Source organism: Podarcis bocagei (genome assembly GCF_964188305.1).
Source record: "Podarcis bocagei genome assembly, chromosome: Z".
NCBI lineage: Eukaryota > Metazoa > Chordata > Lepidosauria > Squamata > Lacertidae > Podarcis > Podarcis bocagei.
The window spans coordinates 37,642,516-37,669,873 of NC_138140.1; the positions used below are offsets into that span (position 1 = coordinate 37,642,516).

The window sequence follows — 27,358 nt, forward strand, 5'->3', positions numbered from 1 at the left end:
TGGTTCTAAAAATAAAAAATAAAAAATTCAGCTATCCTCCTTAAATAGACAAGACAGCCTATGTCAGACTAAAAAGTTAACTACCTTCCTTTAGTGCAGATATAATGAAAACTGTTTACGATGGCTTTGTAAAATGCTTCTATTGCTCCTGTAATTTTCACTCTTTAAATATATTCAGATGGAAAATGTCTAAGTCATACCAAAGTTCATAAATTTTGGAAACAATTGATTACAGAAATCAGTGCACTTGTACATAAATATGTGATCCTGGCCCCTAAACTACAGATTTTGCTTATTTTGTATAAAGGTAATGCAGATATGTAAACAGTTAATTATACATATATCTACTTATTTGGAAATTGCTCAGAGCTGGAAAGATGCTTCATGATATACATTAGAAACATGGTTCAATAAAGTTATGTCCATTGCTATCGCAGATAGATATGTAGATAGATAGACAGATAGATATATTCAAGTACCAAGGGTGATTATAATCCTTCTAATTTCACATTTATTTGGAGGGTTATTAAGTATATGACATCACAGTCACACAGGTAGCAAATTCCCTTGAAATAAAATTTTATTTGTTGATGTCTATAAACAGGCAACACCTTTTTCTTTTTCCCCATTTCCTTCATTGCACAATGTAAGTTGTATAGGTTTTTTCAAAAGTATCTTATTGATATTCTGTTACGAATTAATTGCATAAATAAAAGTAGAGAAGAGAATAATAGCAACAATAACAGGAAGTCATTAGAGTACAGTGTCATAAAAAGGGGGGGCAAAATAGAACAGAAGCAATCCCAGTTGTGGTTCTTTGGATGTAAGTGTCAGATTAAAGTGTCATTCCATCTGCAATGTTCTGTGTGATGCTGGTAGATGAAAGTCATGCTCAATAGTTTGTGCATATTAAATAAAAGGATAAAAGGTAAAGGTAAAGGGACCCCTGACCAGTAGGTCTAGTCGTGACCGACTCTGGAGTTGCTGCGCTCATCTCGCTTTATTGGCTAAACCAGAGCAGCGCACAGAAACACCATTTACCTTCCCGCTGGAGCGGTACCTATTTATCTACTTGCACTTTGGCGTGCTTTTGAACTGGTAGGTTGGCAGGAGCAGGGACCGAGCAACAGGAGCTCACCCCGCCGCAGGGATTCGAACCGCCAAGCTTCTGATGGGCAAGTCCTAGGCTCTGTGGTTTAACCCACAGCGCCACTCGCGTCCCAATAAAAGGATACCATGTTGCATAGAAGTTTGTGTTTTCTTTCCAGTATGGGGCTCTCATTGTAAAGCTTGTCCATAAGTACAGTCCCCTGTCTGTGATAGCCAGGCTTCAAAGAGATTTGCATTAAGGGTCCTCCAATACCTGACAATTATTAATCTGGCAGCGGTTCACAAATAGGTAATGAGATATTTATTAGGCATTCCTTGGATTTCTAAAGGAAAATAAGATAATAGTGCTATTTGGGGGTTTGATTAGACCATAAATTGTGTTTTTATATCCCATTTATCATTTTATAATTGTATTCATTTCATTTCATTTTTATTTTTGTTTGACTTTACTATCAAAAGCTCATTGTGATGAGCTTATATTATTTTGTTGTTAATTCTTGTTTTTATCTTCAAGTGCATTGTGATATTGTTGTTCAATAATAATATTTTTAATTAAGTTATGTTTCCACAGGTATGCACAGCACTTCCTACAGCTATCACTACTTTTAAGAAAAAGTGTCCCAAATCCCTCCAGATTACTCCATCCTACAAATGAGTTTTAAAGGTTAACAAATTGCGACTATTGAAAATTTATCAGCCCTAAAATTAGAAAGAGTTTAAATTCTAGAATTCTTATGTTCAAAACAAAATTCCTGCCATTCTTTCCTTTAAAGATCATAAAAGTGGTGAAAATATTGGTGAAATTAAATTTATATACCTTTGCCCAGTTGATTCTCTTCATAGACACTTCAGGGTTGTACTTCTTCTTCTGTTTCATTCCAAAAGGCAGTGCTGGTGCAGCTCCTATAGGTGGAATCCCTCCAAAAGGAGGAGGAGGTGGTGGTGGTCCACCAAACATAGGTGGAGGTGGAGGTGGTATAGACCCTCCAGGCAAAGGAGGTGGTGGAGGTGGAATACCACCAGGAAGTGGTGGTGGTGGAGGAGGAGGAGGTGGTGCTGCAGAGGCTAAACCACCTGGAAGAGGAGGTGGTGGTGGCGGCGGAGGTGGAACTCCTGCAGGAGGTGAGCTACTTGAAGACACAGGAGCCTGCAAAATAAGCATGTTTTAGATCTGAGGGTTGAAAAAAGGGAACAGAGAAAATGCTGGCCACACAAGAGACACCAGAGGCATCAAGTAAATTCTCATGTAAATGACAACCTGCATATTACAAGAACCAGAACATTTTCCATGTTTCCCAGGTTGCTCATGTAAGCAAGGTTGTTCCAACTATATTCTATTCTACATTGCTGAAGGATTTCACAGAGATGAAACCCATAATGAAAAAGAATGTGGTCTTTACCAAGGGGGGATGGAATCATTTTCAAATCAGTATGAGTCATTTAACAGAAATGGGTTATATTTTTGGCACTACATTAGTAAGCGCCATATGCAACTTTTTAAAGAGTTTCTTCATATTAAAATAGATCAAGAGAATTAATGAAGTGACATTTGAAAACAAGAAAAAAAAGGTCCATTAACAAAATACTTTCCAAGGGCTTAAGATATTTTTATCTGTGTGGTATTCATAGAACTGTTAAAAAGGAAGCCAAATGGCTGAAACCGAATTATCATCTTAAGGTTCCCATATTCAAATATTCACTACCTCAGAAAATCCATCTTCAAAATGATGTTAACTGTGCAGGCTGAGAAATTAGGAAGAGGATCTGGCTCTTGGCTGTGATGCTTAAAAATGTTCACTTCTACTGACAAGATAACACCAGGGAAGTTTATTATCTGTTCTAATATAAGCTTTCAGCAATACCATTTGAGTGAGGCCTTGGTCAAAATACCACATAATATGGTACCACTAGGATAAAAAGTCATAAATTAGAAATCTACTCTCCAGACTTTTCCTCTAGAATAAACTTCACTAGAGCAAGTGATTTTCTACCAGCAGACTCCAAATAGCTGAACTTTCAAACTTTTATTTTTCAACTGTTCCTTTAAAAGAAAAGACAGTCTGTCCTATGATTCTACCCTCATCTCTAAATAGAGATATGATTTCTATAACTGGTATACCTTCTGTGTCCTTTACAAGACACAGTACCCAACTGACACTAAATGTTAACCAACAGTGGCTCAGAGACAATTCTGCTTCTTAGGGATTTAGTAAGCATTTGAGCTCATTAATATGACCAACAAAATTTCTCCATACCACCAACTGTATTTAAAGTGCCCAAAAGAAGTTATCTTCTGTAATATCCTCTCAGTGCAAGTGAATCAAACATAAATTTTCATTTACAGTTTGCATTATATGCCTTAAGCAACACTCATTTCCGGAGAAGTTACACTAAGCTTTCTAACCAACAAGCACATTAAAAGAATAAAACAAACATCATTGCAAAACCAAAATGCACATAAAAGAGTGTTGGCAGTTGCTTACAGAATATCTTCAAATATGGAAGAGTCTTGTGTTTCCAAGATGATCCAGTGTTCATGTTTTAATGCCACATATGTGACTATTGCTTACAGAGCAATCAGAAAGGGCCATAAAATTCAATAAAGAAGCATATTTGTACATGATTTCTTCTTTCAGCCAAAGTGATTCAGGGTCGTATCAGAGCTAAAGTGCATCCTCCTCCCCAATTTATTTAAATAGAGTAGTGGTTAAGGTGTTGGACTAACATAGATTCACATCCACATTCACCCACAAAGCTTACTTAGTGGGTTACTTTGGGTAGTTACTCATTCTTTCAGCCTAACCTATCTCACAGTGTTGCTGTAAGAATAGAAGGGGTGGGGGGAGGTAGCATGTATGCTGCCTTGAGATCATTAGGTAAATTTTGTAAGATGACCAGTCAGTGATGCTCCTGCTCACACATAGACCAGTAGAAGGAACCAGTCACACTGTCTGATTTGAAACAGCGATGCAATATTTCTCCTGCCATCTATCTTTAGCCCACTGCTAGTAATTTCCCCTTAATTTTTAAAAAGTTAATTCCATACTTCCCCAAAGTAGAACACATTTTGAAAACATGTAAAATCCATCTTGTTATATTACCTGGGTTTGTAACTGCTGGATTTGAGTTTCAAGTTCTTTGATTTTCTCTTCTCGTTTTTGAAGCTCAGCTTGTGCCTCCTGTCGAGCTGAGAATTCTTCATCAAACTGCAATGATCACCAACATAGAAGCAGTCATCCATCTTTGTCCAAACATAATGCTTTAACTTTCACAAGGGTGTTATATAGATTGAGTAAAATAATAGAAGCCTGCTAGGCTTCCTAGACTAGCCAAATATTTTTTTCTCCAATTTTCCTGGGCTTAAAGCATTCACACCAATGAATATCTAGAGTCAGCTTCTCACACATTCCTGTCAACTTGCAGGTACGCAAGACTCAACGTCTTAGGCATTTTCATTAGAATCTGCATAATCTTAAGGACCTGCTTTTAAAACTTAATATTATGCATATAAATGCTGTAATATTTAAAATACTAAAAGGGCAGATTTACTTCAGTCCACTTCCTCCAAAAACATTTGACAGATTTACCTCAGTCCTCTTCCCCCTGAAACATTTTGGTAATAATCAAAAAGACTAGAAGCGCAGAGGAATCTTATCACTTGCTATAGAATGTCTATTCCCACAGAACTTGCTGGGAGCGGCAGTTGAGGCCCTGGCGCAGAATGGCAGAGCTTGTTTCCCTTTTCAGGCTTTGGTGTCATGGAAGGGGGCACTTCTGGTTCCTTTTGGCACACCAACAGACATGTGCTCACTTGCAACTCTCACCAGTAGGTAAGATGGAGGATGTGGCTGGGGAGCAGACCTGAGTAAGAACTTATTCCTTCTGGTTCGCTCTATCAGCCACACCAGGACTCTTCCAGTTAGTCAGTGCTGGATTTCCTACCTTCCCTGTCTTATTTCTATGGTTTGCAGGCTACCTAAAGGTGAGCAGGTAAGCCCTGGGTGGATCTTGTTATGGATTTTATCAGTTGCTATATTCAGGGCCAGGGAGAATTTTTCCCTGAAGACAAATTGGGCGTGTCTGCTGGTTTCATCTACCTCATAGCAATTGCCACAAACTTGCAGGCAGAAATGCATTGGGTTGCATCCTTACGCCAGGTAGGCGGAGGGTGGGCCCCGTTTGCCCTGCAGTCGTGGGGTATCCCCTTAAGGGAACCTGGGGACACTTCTTGTACAGATTCCCAGCTCAGGGGTTAACAGGCCATATCACCTCCACTGAGTGATCTTAGTGGTCACTCAGAGGCACTGCACAACACAGGGTGACTCTTAACTTGGTCAACTCTATACATTAACCAGCAGTTTGGCTGGTTGATTTCAGTATATACACACCCAATACCTATGCCAAACCATCTGACACCTGTAGCCAATAAAACTGTGGCCTTTCCAGTCCCAATATTGTTACCCCATGTACTTTGTTGATGTTATTATTCCAACCCCTGCCACTGGCTCCACTCTGTCTGGGCCTACAATGTAAAAACTTTATGACCACACAGGGAACGGACCATGATATGGGGAAAACAGTTCTAAATTTACTTCCTCCCAACCTGGTACTGTAATGGGGTGGGGCTGTCACTTCAACTGTGTGCAGTTAAATAAACAATACATGTACAACCTTCCACAGCCTTTTGTTTACATCTGTATTTGAACAGCAGACAATCTTCTAGATAATGCTAGGCAGAACTGAGTGAGAGTATGAATGCATGTGTTTGTCATGTACACAAACAAAACAAATAGAATGTTGTCATACTTGTTTAGTTAATGTCATTTTCTTTCCATCATAAGGTAGGTTGTTCTGCTAGTATGAAAATCTAAAGCTTTTATGTGATGCAAATATGCTTTGCAATTAAAAGAAGTAAATTTTCTTATAGGCTATCTTTAAAACTAGTTAAATTTGATTTTCATAGATTTTCATTTGAAAAGTGGAAGTCTAAATACAAAAAAAAATGGTGTGTTGGTGTTTTTTCAAATTCTGTAGCTTTCAAGGGTGATGTACCATTATTCAAATTTACCAAATCTGCTCAGTTGTAGGAGCCACCAGCATATAATAATGGTTTCAATGGAAGAAGCATTCCCAGCATGAATAAGTGAGGACTTTAAAACTCAACAAACTTTGAAAGGAATACTGAAGCACATGTTTCCAATAACTCATAATAATCAAATTTGATCAATTTACTTTAGAAAACATATTGAACTGGATGGTAGCTAATACATGCACAGTATCTTGAAAAGTGTTAATCCCTTTTCAATATGCTTATTTCTCTAGTACAGCAGATTTTTCAAATGCTTTATTCAAGATAAAGATGAATTAATAGAGAAGACTGCTGCCAGAAATATAGAGAGAAATAAAAAGACTGAGTTTGTGGCAAAATAGCATATGGCATGATATATTACCTCTAGAAAATTTGCCATAGTACATGAACCTTTTTCAGATTATGTGTAACATTCTAGCAGTCAAATATATTGATCCCAAAAAAGCAGTATCTCTAAAAGATTTGAAGGTAGAACTTCTACAGAAGAGAGCTAAACTGATTGACTTAGCAAACTTTAAGCACTCCTCTCCCCGCAAAAAAAAAACCCACAAACACATACCCCCAACATAGAATATTAACCGAGTGAATCAGAATGCAGTAGATGAATGGTTTTACACTGCTCTTTTTCAAGAAGTCCCCTAAATAAACTACTGTTGAACCTGCCCTTTCAACCTATGGGCTTATAGGGAATGATTTCATATAGCTAACACAGTGCACGTGGTTGGCACAGCAAGGCAGCCAATAGGAGGCAAGTTAAAACTGCTTTGTTCAAAATGCAAAACTGTCCTCCCTGGCCCTTCAGCATAGGAATAGCTCAAATTCCTCCATTTGATCAAAACTGACCAAGAAAAACAGAGTTTTTCCACCTGCTTATTAGACAAATTCAAACTGTGATGTGGGTCTGTTGCCAGGTCCATTACATTTTGATCACAGTCAACCATGTCAGCGCTAGTCAGGAGAAATAGGCTACTTCATCCAGGGAGAAACCGGGGGGTTGGTCTGGGTGTTGCATCAGTATGCAGATGATACCCAGCTCTACCTCTCTTTTAAATCAGAACCAGTGAGGGCAGTGAATGTCCTGTGTGAGTTTCTGAAGGTGGTTAGAGGATGGATGGCAGCTACCGGACTGAGGTTGAATCCTGACAAGACAGAGATACTGTTTTGGGGGGACAGTGGGTGGGCTGGTGTGTAGGACTCTCTGGTCCTGAATGGGATAGCTGTGCCCCTGAAGGACTAGGTGCACAGTCTGGGAATCATTCTGGACTCACAGCTGTCCATGGAGGGGCACGTCAATTCTGAGACCCTACCAGAGTGGTGCATGCTCTGGTTATCTCCTACTTGGACTACTGCAATGTGCTCTATGTGGGGCTACCTTGAAGGTTATTTGGAAACTACAACTAATCCAGAATGTGACAGCTAGACTAGTGACTGGGAGTGGCCACCAGGACCACATAACACCTGTCCTTAAAGACCTACATTAGCTCCCAGTAAGTTTCCAACACAATTCAAAGTGTTGGTGTTGTTGACCTTTAAAGCCCTAAATGGCCTTGGTCCAGTATACCTGAAGAAGCGTTTCCACCCCCATCATTCAGCTCCAGGGCCTTCTGGCATTTCCCTCACTGTGAGAAGTGAGGTTGCAGGGAACCAGGCAGAGGGCCTTCTCGGTGGTGGCGCCTGCCCTGTGAAATGCCCTCCCATCGGTTGTAAAGGAAATAAACAACTAACTGACTTCAGATGTCTAGAAGACATCTGAAGGCAACCCTGTATCAGGAAATTTTAAATGTCTAGTGTTTTACCATTTTTATGTGCTGTAAGCTGCGCAAAGTGGCTGGGGAAACCCAGTCAGTTGGGCAGGGTGTTGTTGTTGTTGCTGCTGCTGCTGTTGTTCAGCCCAGGACCTCAATACCTCAAGGACCACTTCTCCTCATATGAACTGACTCAGACTCTGTGATCATCATCTAAGGCCCTTCTTTATGTGCCTCCTCCAGAGAATGGCAACACAAGAATGAGCCTTTTCTGTGACGGCTCCCTGTTTGTGGAATGCATTTTCTAGGGAGGCTTGCCTGGCGCCTTCATTACATATCTTTAGGCACCAGGCAAAAACATTTCTCTAAAACTAGGCCTTTGGCTGTTTAAACATTCTTTGGCCTTTTAAATGTGTTTGTGGGAGGGGGTTATTAGCTTTGCTTTATTTTTGTTTGTATTATGCATTTTGTGTTGTATTTTTTTTTTTTATGTTGTGAACTGGCTGAGATCTTTGAGTGTAGAGCAGTATAGAAATGTAATAAATAAATAATACATAAATGAAGTTCAGATAAATAGTTCAAATTTGCCCTGTTTCAGGCATGGTTAATTTGCTAAATTTCAATTACAGTGGTACCTCAGGTTAAGTACTTAATTCGTTCTGGAGGTCCGTTCTTAACGTGAAGCACCACTTTAGCTAATGGGGCCTCCTGATGCCGCCATGCGATTTCTGTTCTCATCCTGAAGCAAAGTTCTTAACCTGAGGTAGTATTTCTGGGTTAGCGGAGTCTGTATATCTATCTCCCACTGTATATCTATCTCCCACTTAAGATCCCAGGGCACATTACAACAATGCAGAAATACAATATGAAAAACTATTAAAACAATTTAAAATTAAAAAGAAACAGGTTGTAAGTGTCTATTAATTATGGGATCTCAGATTATAGAAAGAAAAAAGTGTTCAGTGCCAGAAATTTTCCTTGTACCTACCTTTTTGGAAAAGTCTGAAGCTTTTTGCTCACTTTCTTCCACTTTTGCTTTGTCCACGCAGCAATCTAAGAAAATTAAACCAAAAAGACCAATGCAAAATCCACTTTACAAGGCAAATATGCAGATGAGGTATACTGAATGAACACTGATTCTGAGCACAACAAACATTTTCAAAAATTTAACATTTCTTGATTCAATAAAGTTTAAAAAATTCATATTTTTAATTACAAATTCAACTTTGTAGCAATGTGCTGCTAACTGGACAGCACTAGTTCCTCATCGGCTGAGCAGAAAATTGCTTTATAAGAGATTTTTCTACCTAAAAAGTTTATGATCCAAAGTTCTGACATTTAACGAAAACATAATAGCCACTGAAGCATTCCTGTTCTCTATGAATGATACCCATTTTTATCCAGGAGCACTTTTAACAACTTGTATGTGCCTATCATTACTCATATTTGAATCTTTCTATTCAGTTTGCTAACTAGTCAAACATGCATTGGGAGGGGGGGACAAGCTCACACATTTTGGAAGAAGACTGAAAGCTACAGCATGGTACAATAGAGCCCACTGTAGTCACTGCTAGCTGCTCCAATGCATGTGCATCTATTTCTGGTTTCACCTAACCAATAACACTGAATCAAGAGAATTTTGATATGCACATGGAACATTTGTAATAATAGAACGAACAGAAGGCCTCCATATAGAAATACTGTGTGTGGCATAGATTCCACTAATTAAAAATCTAGAGCATAATCCACATAAAAAAATTAACCCCCTTTTATACATAGTGTTTTCAATAGAAGACTTATACATTCAACTCTCTACCAGAGGAAAAAGAGAACTTAAAATGGCTTAACTTTGGTTGAAACATGCCTATACTACATAAATGGTGATCTTGGGGTGGGGGGAGAGAATCCTTAAACAATAATTACTAAAACATTATGATGCTCACATACCTACAAGGTGAGTGAAATCTACATCCAACCTTCCTCTACACTTGAAGTCAGGATCCATACCACTACAGTGCAATACTATCTGTGAAACGCATTCTTCTATTATCTTGTAATATTGAGGTCTGGTCACCAAAAAAACACAAAAATGTATTGATTTTAATAACCAAGGCACTTTTAAAAATAAAGAAGAAACATTTTAGTCTACTTAATAACTGATGGGAGCTAGTCCATTTTCATACATAACAACTGAAGGGTTGCTGTTCTGTTTATGGTGGTATAATCCTGCAAATGTGCAAAAATTTTGCGTGCAGAGGATTTATCTAGGTTCTATATGCTATTTACCACTTCTCCGCTCGGTAGAATTCCACAAAGTATACACGAAGCTATTACTGGAGATGGGAGACCCCAATCAAACCTTCCTGTCTGCTCCTCATGCCAAGAGGGAAGACTGGGTGGCAATATAGAAGGAATAATCAGATGTCCTAATTCCCTAACAAATCCTCCATGTATGGGAGCTGTGGAACTACATCATTTTTCTAGGTCTGTAAACTATACGTAAATAAAGCTTTTCCATACCTCATCCCCTTCCCAAAGAGCCTCACTTTTGTCCAGTACATTGTATGTACTTGTACATACAAATAACGAGTAGTGTGACACTCTGTTATGTGAAAACCAAATTTTAAACTGAAATTCAAAAATTGCTGACTTACTGGACATAAAAATCACTGCTGACTTACCGAACATAATAATCATTCCTGATTAGTAGAAAATGTTGTAAAATAGATAGGAAGTAGTTTTCAGATGCTGTTTCTCTCAGCATGTTATACAATAGGTGGTAGACCTCATTCACATCAGTACAAGGATTGTCAAGGTAATACCAAAATTGTTCTACAGAAAAACGCACCCATAAATTAACACTGCATTCTTGAAGATTAGGCCTAAAGAGCCCTTAAAATTTCTTCTGTGTGCAAGGCAGCACACAAGCCTTTCTACACAACTAAAGTATCTATTTAGATCCCAAAATAACTATTCATGTAATGAATTACTATTCTTAATATTCCTCTTCATGGAATTTTGATTTTCTGCTACTCACAAACATGAAGTGTATAATTCACTATTAAATATAGAAGTACAGTCGTACCTTGGTTTTCGAACAGCTTAGTTCATGAACCAACTTGGAACTCAAACACCGCAAACACAGAAGTAGGTGTTCCGGTTTGCAAACTTTGCCTTAGAAGCCGAATGTCCAGCACGGCATCTGAGGATTCCGATTGGCTGCAGGATGCTCCTGCAGTCAGTCAGAAGCAGCGCCTTCGTTTCTGAATGTTTTGGAAGTGAAACGCACTTCCAGAACGCATTCTATTCGAAAACCAAGATATGGCTTTATTCAAACTAACACTATGTACTGTTCCAAAACTTCCGCCTTCTTTGAAATCAAGATTTGATTGATGCTTGTTTGATTCCCCTCTGTCCTATCTAGTTGAGATGCTGCTCTTCTGATAAGTTACTGGGTTCCTTGAGAAGCCAGTACCTCTGTGTAATGATTTTTATGCCACTAATATCTTCAGTGCTTAGAAACATAGAATCAGTGCAAATACAATATATTACATAGTTTTATCTATTTAAATTATAAATAAAGAATATAAATTATTTATTTCTATTATTTATCTATGCAGACATCAGGGTGGGGTCCTAAAACAACCAACCAAAACTAATAATATGTAATAAAATGTGTCATCAAAACAACAAAAAAGAAGATAAAACTGAGTAATTATTGAAAATTATCCAAAAATATATAAATAATATATAAACCTGGTAAGAAAATTCTCACTTTTTCATTATATGATTAACACAGACTGACAAACCTGACCGTAAAGCGAAATTAAGCATTTCTATTACCAAGGAAGTAAAAATTGTTTTCTGAATTTTGAACTAAAGTTTTAGAAAAGTTACACTGTTAGGAAATCAGAGACATATTATTACACTTAGCACTTACCAGCATTAAGCTCGTGGTCTGCTATAAACATAAACTTAGCCTCCCCTGCCCATGCACTCCCACTACTCCAATCTGGTGCAGTTACAATGACTTTAGAAGCTTTGCAGTATCATCCAAATCTAGAGGAACTGTGATTAATCTTAACTATAGTTTGTGAAACAAGCCAACTTTCAACCAAAGTTTATGAAGTTTACTTGCTTCCACTAGCCAATATATTTTGACTACAGTTAACAGGACAAGCTGCCAAACCTCCAAAACTGGAAAGGAAATGGGCAGGCAAGTAGGAAGGGGTTGCAGGACTGGGAACCATAAATTAGGAAGCCAAGAAGGAACAGGCTGAAAGGGATAAAATCTGTGAGAAAGGAGATGACAGAAGCATTAGGTGTAATCCTTGGTAAAGTGGTCACAAGAAACAAAAGGCAAACTAAGTGTCACCTTTGCTTTTTGAGCTCCTCTTCTACAGTGGTACCTCGCAAGACGAATGCCTCACAAGACGGAAAACACGCAAAACGAAAGGGTTTTTGGTTTTTTGAGTTGCTTCGCAAGACGATTTTCCCTATGGGCTTGCTTCGCAAGACGGAAACGTCTTGCAAGTTTGTTTCCTTTTTCTTAAAACCGTTAATACAGTTGCGACTTGACTTCGAGGAGCAACTCATAGAACGCGGTGGGGTAGCCTTTTTTGAGGTTTTTGAAGACTTTGGTGATTTTTGAAGCTTTTCCAAAACTTTTCCGAAACCGTGCTTCACAAGACGAAAAAACCCGCAAGACGAAAAAACTCGTGGAACGAATTAATTTCGTCTTGCGAGGCACCACTGTACTTGTGTTTAACTACAGAAGCTGGTTATCATCAGAGAAGGGAATATATGTGCCTCTTTTAAACTTACTTTTCCCTCCGATGTTTAAAGTTATGTCTTACAATACAATCATGTGCATGTTTAATTGGTTTTAATTATTTTAAAATATGTTTTAGCTGTTTCTATTTTTGTTGCAAGCTGCTGTCAGAGAAAAAGGTGGGAAATAAATAAATAAATAAATAAATAATATCCAGCCTTTCCCAAATGGATGCCCTTCAGATTATTATTATTTTACTACAACTCCAATCAGTTCCACTTAGCACAGCCATCTTGGCTAGAGCTGACTGGAGTTGTGGTCCAAACATCTGGTAGGCACCCAGTTGGGGAATGCTATCCTAGATCATGCAAGGTAATTCCACTAGTTGTGACTACAACTGTTACTGCAGCATTGTGACCTGAGAACCCTAAGGAGACAATGGGGTCAAGAAGAAATACTGGGGATACTAAATTTCACACACTGATTTCCATTAGTTGGCCAATTCTCTCGCATCTAATTCTCCTTATACTTTATTTCCAGACATTCAACGTATACTCTTCAATAGTTACTCCTAGTCTATAGCTTCTCAACTATCTGTTTAAATAAGGTGCACTTTCTGTGAATCAATGGGAAAGTTCCAAAATTTGTACGTATGTCTTATTGACTTATTCTTAGTGCCAACTGGTCTATGCCAAGTTTGAAATAACATGCCAGCACATATTCTCCACTTCCTCATGCATGCCCCAAGTAATTAGATTATAATACCTAGCACTACTGCAAAAGGCTACTTTCTGCAAGCATTCATTTCTAATAAAATTGTACAGTCCTTTAAAAGGATATTCCATTTCCACTTTGATGTCACTGAGGCGGTGGGCCAACTCAATTAAGTCTTCTTCTTTGTTTTCATCAAACACTTTCAACTGAATATCCAGTTCTTCATTCTCCTTCTCTTTTAGATCCTATTATTCCATGAAATAAATTGAATAGTTTATCATAAAACTTATCTTAATGGCATACTTTTCAACTCTTCTATACCTACAGTACAACCAAGCATAACCACGCAGTTGAAGGTCATATGTTGAGTTTACAACCACCGTATGTTCTTCTCATCCTCTGTATATTTAAGTAAGAAATATGTTTCGCCACAGTATGATACATACAGACTTAGGACTATTGGTTGCTGATACATGTACATGATACACCATAGACAAAGCAAAAATGTAACAGAAATTTTCACCTTATTATTTACTTTATAGGCATACAAACATCAAAAACTTTCTAGATCAAATAAAAACTTGATCCAGTACAGCAGCTGAAAAATACCTTGAAGGAGTCATGCAGCTATGACACAAATTGCTTGCAACACTGACTGCATTTGAATGAAGCACATGGATATATTCAAGCACAACAGTCCCAAGTATGGCTTATTGAGAATTCTGCTTAAATTGCTGCTCCTACTCTGCCACTACAACCATGAATGCCTATTCCATGTAAAGTGCTCATTAAGGAACTGGTTTTGCTCATGCATTCTCCATGAACAGTCATAAACTAAAATACTAAGTGAAAGTGTTACCTTCAGTTGCATAATCACAGTAGACTGGCATCTTTATTTTGTAGTCATGTAGTCATTAATGCTTGTCCACATTAACCTCAAAGTCTCAATTTGAACAATTCTAATTCAAATGAGGTTACAATGGTGCATATCTGTCTAGAATACGGAGCTCTTTCAATGAGTTTTTTTATTATTATAGACTGTCAGACCTTATGTAAAAAAGGTGTTGATGGTATTTAAATTTCTGAATTTTGAGAGTGGTCTGGCTGTGACAAATTCATTTCTCAAGACTACCTATGGCGAGTATCTGTCCTTGGGTGGCACTCTCTGTTGGAAATGTATTTCATTCCCAGTTGTAGGTCCTACAAGGTGAAACTCTTCCACCTAAGGAGTGTATGTATATGATCATATCCTATTACCTTACATCAGAACAATCACTCTGCCTTCATAGACTATGAAGACATATGAAATGATAGACATTATATCTATCATACTGAGTATAAAGCATACTGGCTGAAGAGTACTATGTTCTAAGCAGCTTTGATATACAGTGGAGCTGTATTCCTCCCTTCCTTTAAATGCTAAGTATGAAAAATTATTGGCTCTTAATACTATGAATCTGGTTTAGTAGTTGATTTATACCAGTTTTTGTTTGATTTAAAATACTTCTAACAAATTGCAATGTATGTATCATTACAACATACTTCTGGTGAACTTTAAACCTCACAGTATGACTATTTTGCTTTCTGCATTCTGCATAGTACTGTTTTTATATAAAACAATTTTTTGCCTAGGTTCCTACTTGTGTTTAAATACTAGAGTAATTATTAATTTGTAACACAGTAAAAACAGCATGCATCAAAGTTGTTGTTGTTGTTTTAAAAGAAAAAAAGAAAAATCCAAACTTTTACAGCATGCCACACTAGAGATTGTTGGGATTAATATATCACCTTGAAGTTCTTTTACTATGATCCCTTTTATCTCGCAGATTTCAAAAGACATTCGATAATCACAAGTGAGGACATTCAAAGACGATAATAGGAGAAGTAAGATGACCAGGTGTGGCGCCTACAACAAAAATGTCAGCAATGTGGAGCCCACAGTTAGCCACATAGAACAGAACTCACTGTATAGAGGAATGATGACTATCCCATGTTCATACCAGAAGTATCAAGTAGGCAGAGACCTGTAAGTCATTGAACCATGCAACACTAAAAACTTATCTTGTTTTTAAGTAATAATATGGAGATGTATAAATGCAAAGAAGATGCAAAGAAAGTCAAACTTTTCCCATGCATTATGCATAAATAATAAAACCTATTGCAGGCAAAATGAAAGCATTACTTTGATGCAAACAATAGCAAACAAAAAGAAAGCAGTATATAATAATCATGTTATTTAAGAAATCAGTATGGTGCTTTTACTCACAAGAAAGCCTGCTGGATCTTGGTCTGCAATGTATTATGAAGGGGCTGAGAAACATTATCAGAAATACTAACTTTTTCTTTCTAGATTTCTAACCATCCACAATCTACTTAACTTTGAAATAGTCCTGCTGACAAATAAAGCTTAGCTGAGAGTTATCCTGAATTTAAGCTCAATGAAAAGGTTCACGATCATTATCCAACACCTAGAACTGAATGAAGAATTATCCCTCTATATCAGCTACTATTTGATCCAGGCCACTATTTCAATGAAGCAGAGAAACTTAGTTCAATCTTAAGAGGCCTTAAGTTTTGAAACACACTTAAAATATTAATAAACCTATTTTAATTTACTCCAAATGTTATTTTCACTAAAAACCGAATAATATTAACTTGAAGGCTTCATACAAATAAGAAGACTTGAATTTGTAGAATAAAAGGTTTAATTAAGGGTGAACATCTGCCAGTCAGGATGTTCCACTATAAACCTGTCTGTGCAAAAGTTGTTCCTAAGAACCATTCCTTAATTGATCAGACCTACTAACACCCTGCTTTATTAAATGAGTAAGCAACTGATTATCTGCATTAATCTATCACCTTCACTTTACACATCTATATTCCCTCATTAAAATGTGGATCCTTAACTGCACATTCAAATTAAAGTCTAAATTATGCCAAAGGTTAGGACATAATTATGACTGCAGAGGGAATTTCAAATAACCTAATAAAAATATGAATCTAGAAACCAACATAAAATAATTTTGCCTTATATGCCTTATAAGATCCATTGGAACCTGGCTGTAACATATTTTGTGCTATTTTCTAGCGGAGAGCTGCGCGAAGCCCGAAGCCTGGGGCGTGCTGAGCGCAGCACACCCCAAGCTTCTGGATGCAGGCAAGCTCTCCGCTAGCCGTGGGAGAGCTGCACGACTTCGCGCTGCTCTCCCACGGCTAGCGGAGAGCTTCCTGAAGCCTGGAGAGCGAGAGGGGTTGGTGTGCACCGACCCCCCTCGCTCTCCAGGCTTCAGCGAAAGCCTGCATTCGCCCCATAGGACGCACACACATTTCCCCTTCATTTTTGGAGGGGGAAAAGTGCGTCCTATAGGGCAAAAAATACGGTAACTTCAATTGAAATACACCATTTTGTTTCCAGTTCCAATTTGTTAAAAAGGTAAAGGGACTTCTGACCATTAGGTCCAGTCGTGACCAACTCTGGGGTTGTGGCGCTCATCTTGCTTTATTGGAAGAGGGAGCCAGCGTACATCTTCCGGGTGATGTGGCCAGCCTGACTAAGCCGCTTCTGGCGAACCAGAGCAGCGCACGGAAATGCCATTTACCTTCCCGCCGGAGCGGTACCTGTTTATCTACTTGCACTTTGACTTGCCTTCAAACTGCTAGGTTGGCAGAAGCAGGGACAGAGCAACGGGAGCTCACCCCGTCGCAGGGATTCAAACCGCTGACCTTCTGATCGGCAAGTCCCAGGCTCTGTGGTTTAACCCACAGCGCCACCTGCGTCCAATTTGTTATACCTATACTAATTTTTTTAAAGGGACGCAGGTGGCATTGTGGTCTAAACCACTGAGCCTAGGGCTTGCTTATTGGAAGGTTGGCAGTTCGAATCCCCGCGACAGGGTGAGCTCCCATTGCTTGGTCCCAGCTCCTGCCAACCTAGCAGTTTGAAAGCACGTCAAAGTGCAAGTAGATAAATAGGTACCGTTCCGGTGGGAAGGTAAATGGTGTTTCCATGCACTGCTTTGGTTTCGCAGAAGCGGCTTAGTCATGCTGGCCACATGACCCGGAAAAACTATCTGCGGACAAACGTCGGCTCCCTCGGCCAGTAAAGCGAGATGAGCGCCGCAACTCCATAGTCGTTCACAACTGGACTTAACTATCAGGCGTCCTTTACCTTTTATACTAATTTTAAAACAAATGTTTTATATATATATATATATATATATATATATATATATATATATATATATATATATATATATAAAATGGTATCTGCTAGAGTCCCAACTACCTGAGCAAGCATGGAGTGGTATTTAATCCTAGTCCTACTCAGAGTAGACCCACTGAACTTAATGGGCATGACTAAATTAGGTTCATTAATTTTAGTGAGTCTACTCTGAGTAGGACTTAGTTGTATACCACCTACACTGACTCCCTCTTTTGAATGGGACAAGTAGCATTGTAAACTGAGACTACAACCAGACAAGCAAAGGAAGCATTATAGAGCATTTCAATGGAGCATATGCATGTCACACAACAGTATGATATGATTACAGTTAAGTGCACAGCCCATCGACATAATTTATATAAACAATAAGCAGAAGTAGAGAAGAATGTAAAGACTAAAGGAAAACGTGCTAGCTCAATCACATCTTATATTCTGATTCCAAACTTCTGGGGGAATGTCTCACCATTATGTAGCCAAAATCGCTTGGAGAACCATAATGCTTGTAGAATACATAAAGAATCCCAGGCCCTTCTTTATGCAACCCCTTCCCTGAGAGGTTAGGAGAATGGCAACACAAGAACGGACCTTTTCTGTGGTGGCTCCATGTTTGTGGAATGCACAAAGGGACTCAAAGGGACTCATCTAGCACAGGCATCCCCAACCTGTGGCCCTCCAGATGTTTTGGCCTACAACTCCCATGATCCCTAGCTAACAGGACCAGTGGTCAGGGATGATGGGAATTGTAGTCTCAAAACATCTGGAGGGCCGAATGTTGGGGATGCCTAATCTGGCATCATCATTACATGTCTTTAGGCACCAGGCAAAAACAGTCCAAGCTTTTGGACATTAAATAATTGGTGTGAGGTGGGTGTTATTACGCTTACTTAATTATTATGCTATCTATTATTTTGCTTCTTGTTATGTTTTTATTATTGTGCTCTGTAAAATGTGTTAATGTTGCACATTGCCCTGGGATCTTTTGATAAAGGGCAGTATATGGTGATATCTTGGGGGCGGGATGATTGGGGGAGAGACCCAAACAGCTTAGTGCAGGGGTCTGCAACCTTTAAGACAAAAAGAGTCACTTGGACCCATTTCCGAAGAAAAAAAAAACTGGGAGCTGCAAAACTCGTCATTATAAAAATAACTTTTTTGTCACTTTTTATTATTTCTTTGTTTGACCCTTCAGAATTACTCCTCATAGAAATAAACGTTAAATTAACAAGGTACCTTTTTGTGTGTGTGTGTTCTTCACTCCCCTTCAAAACAGTGACCAGCGTACATGCCCCCTTTCAATGCAGTGACCAGCGTACATGCCGCTTACAATGTAGCGGGTGGGCGGGAAGGTGACGTCGGGACGGTGCGTGACTAACGCACCCACCGCCCCCATGTGATGTCACAGCCAGTACAGCGCCCACCACAGTGGGGAGTGTCGGGGCGTACAATGCGCCTCCTCCCCTCGCTAGTATCCGCCCCGGAGCCGCAGCAAAGGTGTAAAAGAGCCACATGTGGCTCCAGAGCCATGGGTTACTGACCCCTGGCTTAGTGAGAACTAAGCATGCTCAGTGAACACAGAATGCTAATTGGTCAGGGTGAGGGAAACGGAAAGCCAGTGTGGGTGGAAAGAAAGACAGAATGTAGTATCCAGGAAGAGGACTGATTGGCTGGAAGCCTGGACAGGAACACTCTACATATTTTGTTTAGAGTCCTTTTATTTTAAAACAGAGAATTAGGAAAAAATATAATGTCACACCCAAAAGGCAACACTTGCAGTTTAGAACCCACAAGTTTTGAAAGAATATAGTAACCATAATTTATGTAACGGCTTATGTCTTCTTTCAAAAATTCTCTAAGCAAGCACAATTTATAGAAAATAAGGTGTGATCACCTCACAAAACTATTTTGTTTTCCCCGAGTTCAACCTATGGTCTATATAAACAATCCTTAGGGAAAGTCAGACTCATTAAATAGAATTAATCTAATTCTTCTTTGGAAGTGAAATAATTCCAGAGAATTGAGGTCATAATATTTTAAAATGCTAAGGTTTCTAAGAAAACAGGTGATAAAGTTGCAGTTCTCCCCACTGAACCATATTATAGTTGCAGCATTTGCTTGATTAAATACCAAGTGTCCGATGTTATAAGAGAGTGTTGGGGAAAATTATAGCCACGTGTTAAAATGCAAAAGGCTGATGCTGCAAGGAGCACTTACCCAAGAAAGTTATTGTCACTTCTGCTATTTATACAGTATAGGGATGGCCCTGAACAACCCATCTAAAACTATTATGGAAGTGCACTTTCAGCAACCCATTTGTTTTTGTAGCTAAATAAATTCAGCTTTCCTTGGAAAACGTAGAACCAATAATTAGATATAAGTGTTGTTCAGCTGTATACTGGGCTTTTAGAAAAAAGAACATAACTGAAAGTATATCTTGATTTTATACTAATGGAATAAATTTAGCACAACAGCAAGTTAAACAGAGAATATGTTACATGTTTTTTTCAACTGAGGTTGATATTCAGTGTTACTTTAGTAGAACCAAATGTGTTCAGTCAGTCCGATTTTTGCTCTCATTTCCCTAGACTAACATATCACAAACTGCATTGGAAGCTACCCAGGATTCCAAAAGCTGTTTTCTGTGTGCCATAGGTGCAGAGGGCTACTGTTTGAGATCTTTTAAATCCTGGTCTAAGAGTCATAACTCTTATTACTTGTTTATAGGAGCTGTTTATAATAGAAAATTACAAGAGCATAGTTTTCTATTCTATATACACTTAAATTGACTAATAAGAAAAGAAGTTCTACCATCATGGCATAAGGAAGATGAAATGGATATTGGAATTTTTATTACAAACTTCTAGGAGATTTTAAGAGCTTGCACAGGAGTCAAAGTATACTTATAACTTCAGTTCACACAAATAGATCCAATACGGCTATCAAGTATAGGGTATGATTTGGGGAACATAAGCTGTGCCACTAACAAACTATACCCAGATTAGCTTTAGACTTGCATTACCACAACAAACCATGCCTTCTTTTATCATTTTGTGATTTCCCTTCTATATGGGCTTCAAGAAACTTTTCTCCATCACAGCTTGTTTAGAATTCAGAATCACAATCAAATATTGATCTTGGCAACTATGATGGCATTCCATCAACTTAATTCTGGGTTATATTCAGTGCTCATGCAATGAGATTTCACCTTCATTCACTTTGTCCATGCAGCCCTCTGTGAAGCATCAAAATCAAAATAGAGAGTTGGGTCACCACGTGCCACCATATATCCTTAACTTACTGGCAGTAGTGCCTTTGCATTAGTAAATCAGTGTGCAAACAATTCACTCCCTTTATCTGTGCTCCAGCTGTTCCTGGTAAATAACACATTCTTTATTTACCAGATTCTTTTAGGGGACCTAGCAGCTATCATTTTCAATGTCTGTCTTACCTTCTTCCTCTTAAAAAATTCTGAGAGTATTTTTTAGAAAAATAGTATGTATTTTAAATATACTGTAAAATGTTTAAAATGCTAACTGGTAGGAGGGTGGCCTCCTTGAGGCTCCAGGAGAAAGACTTTCCAGCCTCTTCCCATCTCCTTATGCTGTGGTGACCCTTCCGGTGGAAGCCAAACAGGAGGAAGAGAAGTTGTGCCAAGCACAGCCCCGTCTTCAACACCACCAACCCACCCCAGTCTGGATCCTCAGGTTGTCTTCCCATGCCGCTTCCCCAGGCAATCCCTGGGTCTCCAGAGTTGAGTTTTTAATCTGCGCTTAATCCATGAAGGATGAAACAAGGGAGCAAAGACGAGCTGGCTGGAAAAAATATGAGGAGGGGGAAGCTTCCTCTTCCCGGTTTCCCATTCGCCTCTCTCCCAATGTCCAGGCAGTACTAAATCAAGTAAGAAAGCAAACAAGAAAAAGTGGAGAGGTAGGGTACAAAAATTGCCCAGAACTTCCCAGCTGGCTGTGCCTCCCTCTCAGCATTTGGCAAAACTCATCTCTGTGATTTCCCTACACACCCTCTCTTCCTTGCATTGGACCTTATGGATGCCACCATCTTAGCACGGCAGCAGCTTCAAACATGGACCATAGGAACGGTGGCAATAGCCCCATCAGGAAGGCAGGGCTGCTGTACTTTTAATTTGAGCACTACAGAAAGAAATCCAACAGGTGAAACTCTCATGACCAGGAGTTATAAACAGGGACGTTTGTGAGGGCGTTTAGAGAGGGAGTTTGAGGAGGAGAAGCCCACAATGCTGTCTCATGCTGTGTGTAGAACCAAGAGACATGGGCACTGAGGGGGCTGCTGCAGTAACTTGTGCCATGATTGTCTTCAGCCTGAGAACATGCAAAACTACACCTGCAGCAAATGCAAGCTGGTTGCCTTGCTGGAAGAGAAGGTACAGCAACTTGAGGTCCACCCAGTGTATTTTTCTAGAAAGAGGTGCTGGAACTCACCATGAACACATCCCTTGTTCTCTTAGAATGGCAATGTAGCCCACTTGAGAGGGGCTGGAGCCCACCTGAGAGGTGCCGGGACTGAGTTCCTATGAGTTCCCACTGGAAAAAAGCCCTGGGTCCACCTATCCACACTGGGCAAGATGTGGAGCACACCTAAAGAAGTGGGAGGCACCTAAAGAAACCAGTGCAGCTGCATAAAAAGTGCATATATACAGTGGTACCTCGGGTAAAGTACTTAATTCGTTCCGGAGGTCTATTCTTAACCTGAAACTGTTCTTAACCCTGAAGCACCACTTTAGCTAAAGGGGCCTCCTGCTGCTGCTGCACCGCCTGAAGCAAAGTTCATAACCCAAGGTAATATTTCTGTGTTAGCGGACTCTGTAACCTGAAGCGTATGTAACCCGAGGTACCACTTTAATATGTAGAAGACAGGGGAAATCACAAACTAAGAGTGTACAACACTTTCAGGGAGAAGCTGAGGCAGGTCAAAGCACAGAGTGAACTCAGGCTTGCAAGAGATGTTAAAAAGAATTTTAAAAGTTTCTTCAGCTATGTTCAAAGCAAGAGGAAGGCAAGCAAGTAGTAAGTCCTCCACATGGAAAACTGCTATTGGGTGACAGAGAAAAGGCAGAACTGCTCAACATCTACTTTACCTCTGTCTTCACTCAAAAGGAAAGTGATGCCTAACCTGGTGATGACAGAATAAACAATGCAAGAAAGGAAAAGCCCAACATAGGGAAAGAGGTGGTACTTTAAATGAATTCAAATCTCCAGGACCTGATAACCTGCACCCAAGGCTACTAAAGGAGTTAGCGGATGGAATCTCAGAGCCTTTGTCTATAATCTTTGAGAATTATTGGAGAAACTGTGAGATCCCCACTAGAGGTGGGCAAATGTCTCCATCTTCAAAAAGGTGGAAAAGAAGACACAGTTAACTACTGACCAGTGAGCTTGACACTGATACCAGGAAAGGTCCTAGAACACATAATTCTACAGTCTGTCTGTGAGCACTTAGAAAAGGATACTGTGATTACTAAGACCAAACATGGATCTCTCAAAAACAAGTCACGCCTGACTAAACTCATATCTATCTCTCTCTCTCTCTCTCTCTCTCTCTCTTATAGTGTTACAAGTTTGATGGATCAGGGGAATGCTGTGGATATAGTGTATCTTGATTTCTGTAAGGCTTTTGACAAAGTTCCCCATCTTGTGGAGAAGCTGGTAAAATGTGGGCTAGATGAAGTAACTATTAGGTGGATTTGTAAATGGTTGACTGACCAAACTCAAAGAGTCCTCACTAATGGTTCCTCATCATCCTTGAAAAGAGTGACAAGTGGGGTACTGCAGGGTTCTGTCCTGGGCGGGTTGTTGCTCAATGGAGTAATAAACAACTTGGATGAAAGTACTGAGGGGATGCTCATAAAATTTGCAAATGACACCAAACTGGGTGGGGGTAGTTAATGTCACAGAAGACAGAATCAGGATTCAAGATGACCTTAACATATTAGAAAACTAGGCCAAAACTAGCAAAACGAATTTCAGTAGGGACAAATGTACAGTTCTACACTTAGGCAGGAAGAACTAGCAGCACAAATATAAGATGTGGAACACCTGGCTTGCCAGTAATACATGTAAAAAGGATCTAGGGGTCCTGGTGGACCACAATCTTAACATGAGTCAACAGTGTCATGCAGCAGCAAAAAAAAGTAAATGCTATTCTAGGCTGCATCAAAAGAAGTATAGTCTTCCAAACAAGGAAAGTATAGTTCCTTTCTATTCTGCCTTGGTCACAACACACCTGGAGTACTGTATCCAGTTCTTGGTGCCACAATTTAAGAAAGTTATTGGCAAGCTGGAACGTGTACAGAGGAGGGTGACCAAGATGATAAAGTGCCTGGAAACCAAGCCTTATTAGGAGTTGTTGAGTGGTACGGTTAGCCTGGGAAAGAAGAAACTGAGAGGAGATCTGACAGCCATCTTAAAATATCTCAAAGGTTGTCACATGGAAGATTGACCATGTTAGTCTTCTCCTGCTCTGGAGGCCAGGACCTGAACAAATAGCTTCAAAAGGAAGGAGATTCCAACTAAACAGAAAAACTTTCTGACAGTGCTGTTTGAGAGAGGAACAGTATTCTTTGGGAGGGGGAGGACTCTCCTTCCTTGGAGATTTTTAGCAGAGGTTGGATGACTATCTGTCATGTATGCTTTAGCTGAAATTCCAACATTGTCGGGGGTTGCAGGGGGTTGGACTAGATGCCCTTGGGTCCCATCCAACTCTTCAATTCTATTGTTCTATTATTCTAATGATATGCTCAATATACTTGTATTTTTTAGTTACAGGCGGCACCTTTTTCTTGCAATTAACAGCAAACACAAGATGGAAGTTTATTGTTATCTGTCATAATTGCAAAATTATGATAAATAATGAGTTAATAATTGCAAAATGCTTTGTTATCATTATCTTGCACTTCTTGTAGGTCATTTGAAGATGGGGAGTTGATCCTTAAATACTGCAATTCCAGATAGCAAAGTCTATCATGCAAAGGTGGATTTAAAACCTAAATCCCCATGTCTGTTTTACTTATCCAATATACAGTATATACTAAAAACAGATAAATTCCTAGATGAACAGGATAACTAACCATGCTGTCGCATTTTGCTCCCATTTCACTATGATTACAAATTATAAATAACCATTAAAGTCATACTTGGTTGCAGCATGAAAAACTTGTGTATGATTTATCATCATAAGGCAAGCAGTCATGGTATTCAGTGCATTAGTAGTACCTCTGCAAATAACTTACTGGCAATATTTTCTTTAGTCCACAGCGCAGGAATTCATTTCTCAAGTGTATCCTAAAATCAAGATCTTCAGGGGAAGTGACAAGGGCATTTATGAACTGCATGCAGGCTGCCTGTAATTAAAAATTATGGTAAAAGCAGCTTATTAGATTCAGCCTTCTCAATGCACACAAGCAATAAACATAGTAGGGGAAAACGTTCTTAAATAAGAAAATGTACATTCTAACTAAAAACTTATTTTATGGAGCAACACAGTAATATACTTTACAATAAAACTATATTGCCAATAATGCATCCCACTTAGACTGACCTCCATGAAGTATGTGTCAAAAGCTGTGCATTATAATTAAATGCTGGTGTTTGAGTTAGATATCACACTGTAGATGGTGGAACTTATTATTAAGAGATATTATTAGGGCAGTGTGGCCCTTTTCATAACAAGTGGGCCACAAGAGTACTTCGACACAGAACAATGTCTTGTCATGCACATGGGAAAGCAGAGCAAGGCCAAAATTTGGCGCACGGGCGCATACACACATCCTTGCAGCCCTCACACTGCCTTCCCAAAGGCAAGTAAATGAGGTGCTAGGCTTTGGGAAGGATTGCGAGGATCTGGCAAGGTAATAGAGTCCTCCCAGCTTATTTACAAAGCTGGGAAACTGCAAACGAGACTTTGAGAAGGTGGCAGGAGGACTGGAGGACCCTGTCAGAGCCTCACACTTCTTTCCCAAAACCCAGCACTTCAGGATGGCAGTGTGAGGGCTGCAGGGCAGATGGTTGTTAAATGTTGCCAAGGGCTGCTCAAGAAGGTCTCAAGGACCACAGGCAGACCTCAGGCCACATTTTGGACCACCATGTATTAGAGAGTACCAAGTTTAGCTAAAAAATTAAAAGCAAGTTTTCATGGAGCCCGGACAGCCCTGTGGTTTTCCACAAATCTGAGGGCAATGAAACAATCGTTGAGACGGCTAGCGCGCTGGTGGCGGATGACCCATTCTGAAGCTGACCGGACACAGGTTAGAGCTCAGTGTCGAGCCTACCAAGTGGCGGTAGCGACGGCGAAGAAGGCTTCTATTGCATCTGCAGAAAACAGCAGCAGGAGACTTTTTCAGGTGGTCCGCAATTTAGCGGAACCACCTGCTACATCGGGGCCCAGTACGGGCCACATGATCTCCTGCAATGATTTTGCAAAGTTTTTTGCAGATAAAGTCGCTCAGATTCGGGAAGAGGTAGACGCCACCGTGGGAGCAGGGCCGGGGCGGGAGAGTGCTAGAGTCCTGTCTAGTCAAATTGCGTGGGATCAATTCCAATCTGTTACCTCCGAGGATGTGGACAGGCTGCTTGGACGAGTGAAACCAACCACCTGTCTCCTTGATCCTTGCCCATCCTGGCTTATAAAAGCTAGCCGGGAAGGGCTGGGCGATGGGCTTCGTGGGGTGGTGAATGCTTCCCTCCGTGAGGGAGCCTTCCCAGACCCGCTGAAAGAGGCGGTTATTAAACCGCTTCTTAAAAAACCATCTTTAGATGCGGCCACGATGGCCAACTATCGCCCAGTCTCAAATCTTCCATTCTTGGGCAAGGTGATTGAGCGAGTGGTTGCTGAACAACTCCAGGCACGCCTGGAAGAAGCGGACCATTTGGATCCCTTCCAATCGGGATTCAGGCCTCATCACGGGACTGAAACTGCCTTGGTCGCACTGGTTGATGATCTCCGGCGGGCTAGGGACAAAGGTGAGAGCTGTTTCCTAGTTCTGCTGGATCTCTCAGCGGCGTTTGATACCATCGACCATAACATCCTTCTGGACCGTCTTGAGGGGCTGGGAGCTGGGGGCACTGTCATACAATGGTTCCGCTCCTTCCTCCTGGGCCGTGTTCAGAAAGTGGTGGTGGGGAATAAGTGTTCAGACCCCTGGGCCCTCACTTATGGGGTGCCTCAGGGTTCTGTCCTCTCCCCCATGCTTTTCAACATCTACATGCAGCCGCTGGGAGAGATCATCAGGGGGTTTGGGCTGGGTGTTCATCAGTATGCAGATGATACCCAGCTCTACCTTTCTTTCAAATCAGAACCAGTGAAGGCGGTGACAGTCCTGTGTGAGTGTCTGGAGGCGGTTGGAGGATGGATGGCGGCAAACAGATTGAGATTGAATCCTGACAAGACAGAAGTACTGTTTCTGGGGGACAGGAGGCGGGCAGGTGTGGGGGATTCCCTGGTCCTGAATGGGGTAACCGTGCCCCTGATGGTTAAGCCCAGTCAAAGGCGACTGTGGGGTTGCAGCACTACCTTCTCGGTAGTGGCGCCCTCCCTGTGGAACGCCCTCCCACCAGATGTCAAAGAGAACAACAACTACCAGACTTTTAGAAGACATCTGAAGGCAGCCCTGTTTAGGGAAGCTTTTAATGTTTGATGTATCATAGTATTTTAATATTCTTTTGGAAGCCGCCCAGAGT

General features: G+C 40.2%; 1 protein-coding gene across 1 annotated transcript in view; it reads right to left on the minus strand.

The window, feature by feature from the left end:
* The window catches only part of DIAPH2 (diaphanous related formin 2), a 357,022-nt gene that overhangs the window by 261,821 nt on the left and 67,843 nt on the right, over positions 1-27,358 (minus strand). The window contains exons 11-17 of the mRNA XM_081179396.1: positions 24,913-25,023; positions 13,556-13,674; positions 10,626-10,742; positions 9,892-10,010; positions 8,933-8,997; positions 4,212-4,316; positions 1,928-2,257 (exon numbers count right to left, since the gene is read on the minus strand). Coding sequence (XP_081035522.1) covers positions 1,928-2,257; positions 4,212-4,316; positions 8,933-8,997; positions 9,892-10,010; positions 10,626-10,742; positions 13,556-13,674; positions 24,913-25,023 — 966 coding nt within the window. The remainder of the gene's footprint in view (positions 1-1,927; positions 2,258-4,211; positions 4,317-8,932; positions 8,998-9,891; positions 10,011-10,625; positions 10,743-13,555; positions 13,675-24,912; positions 25,024-27,358) is intronic.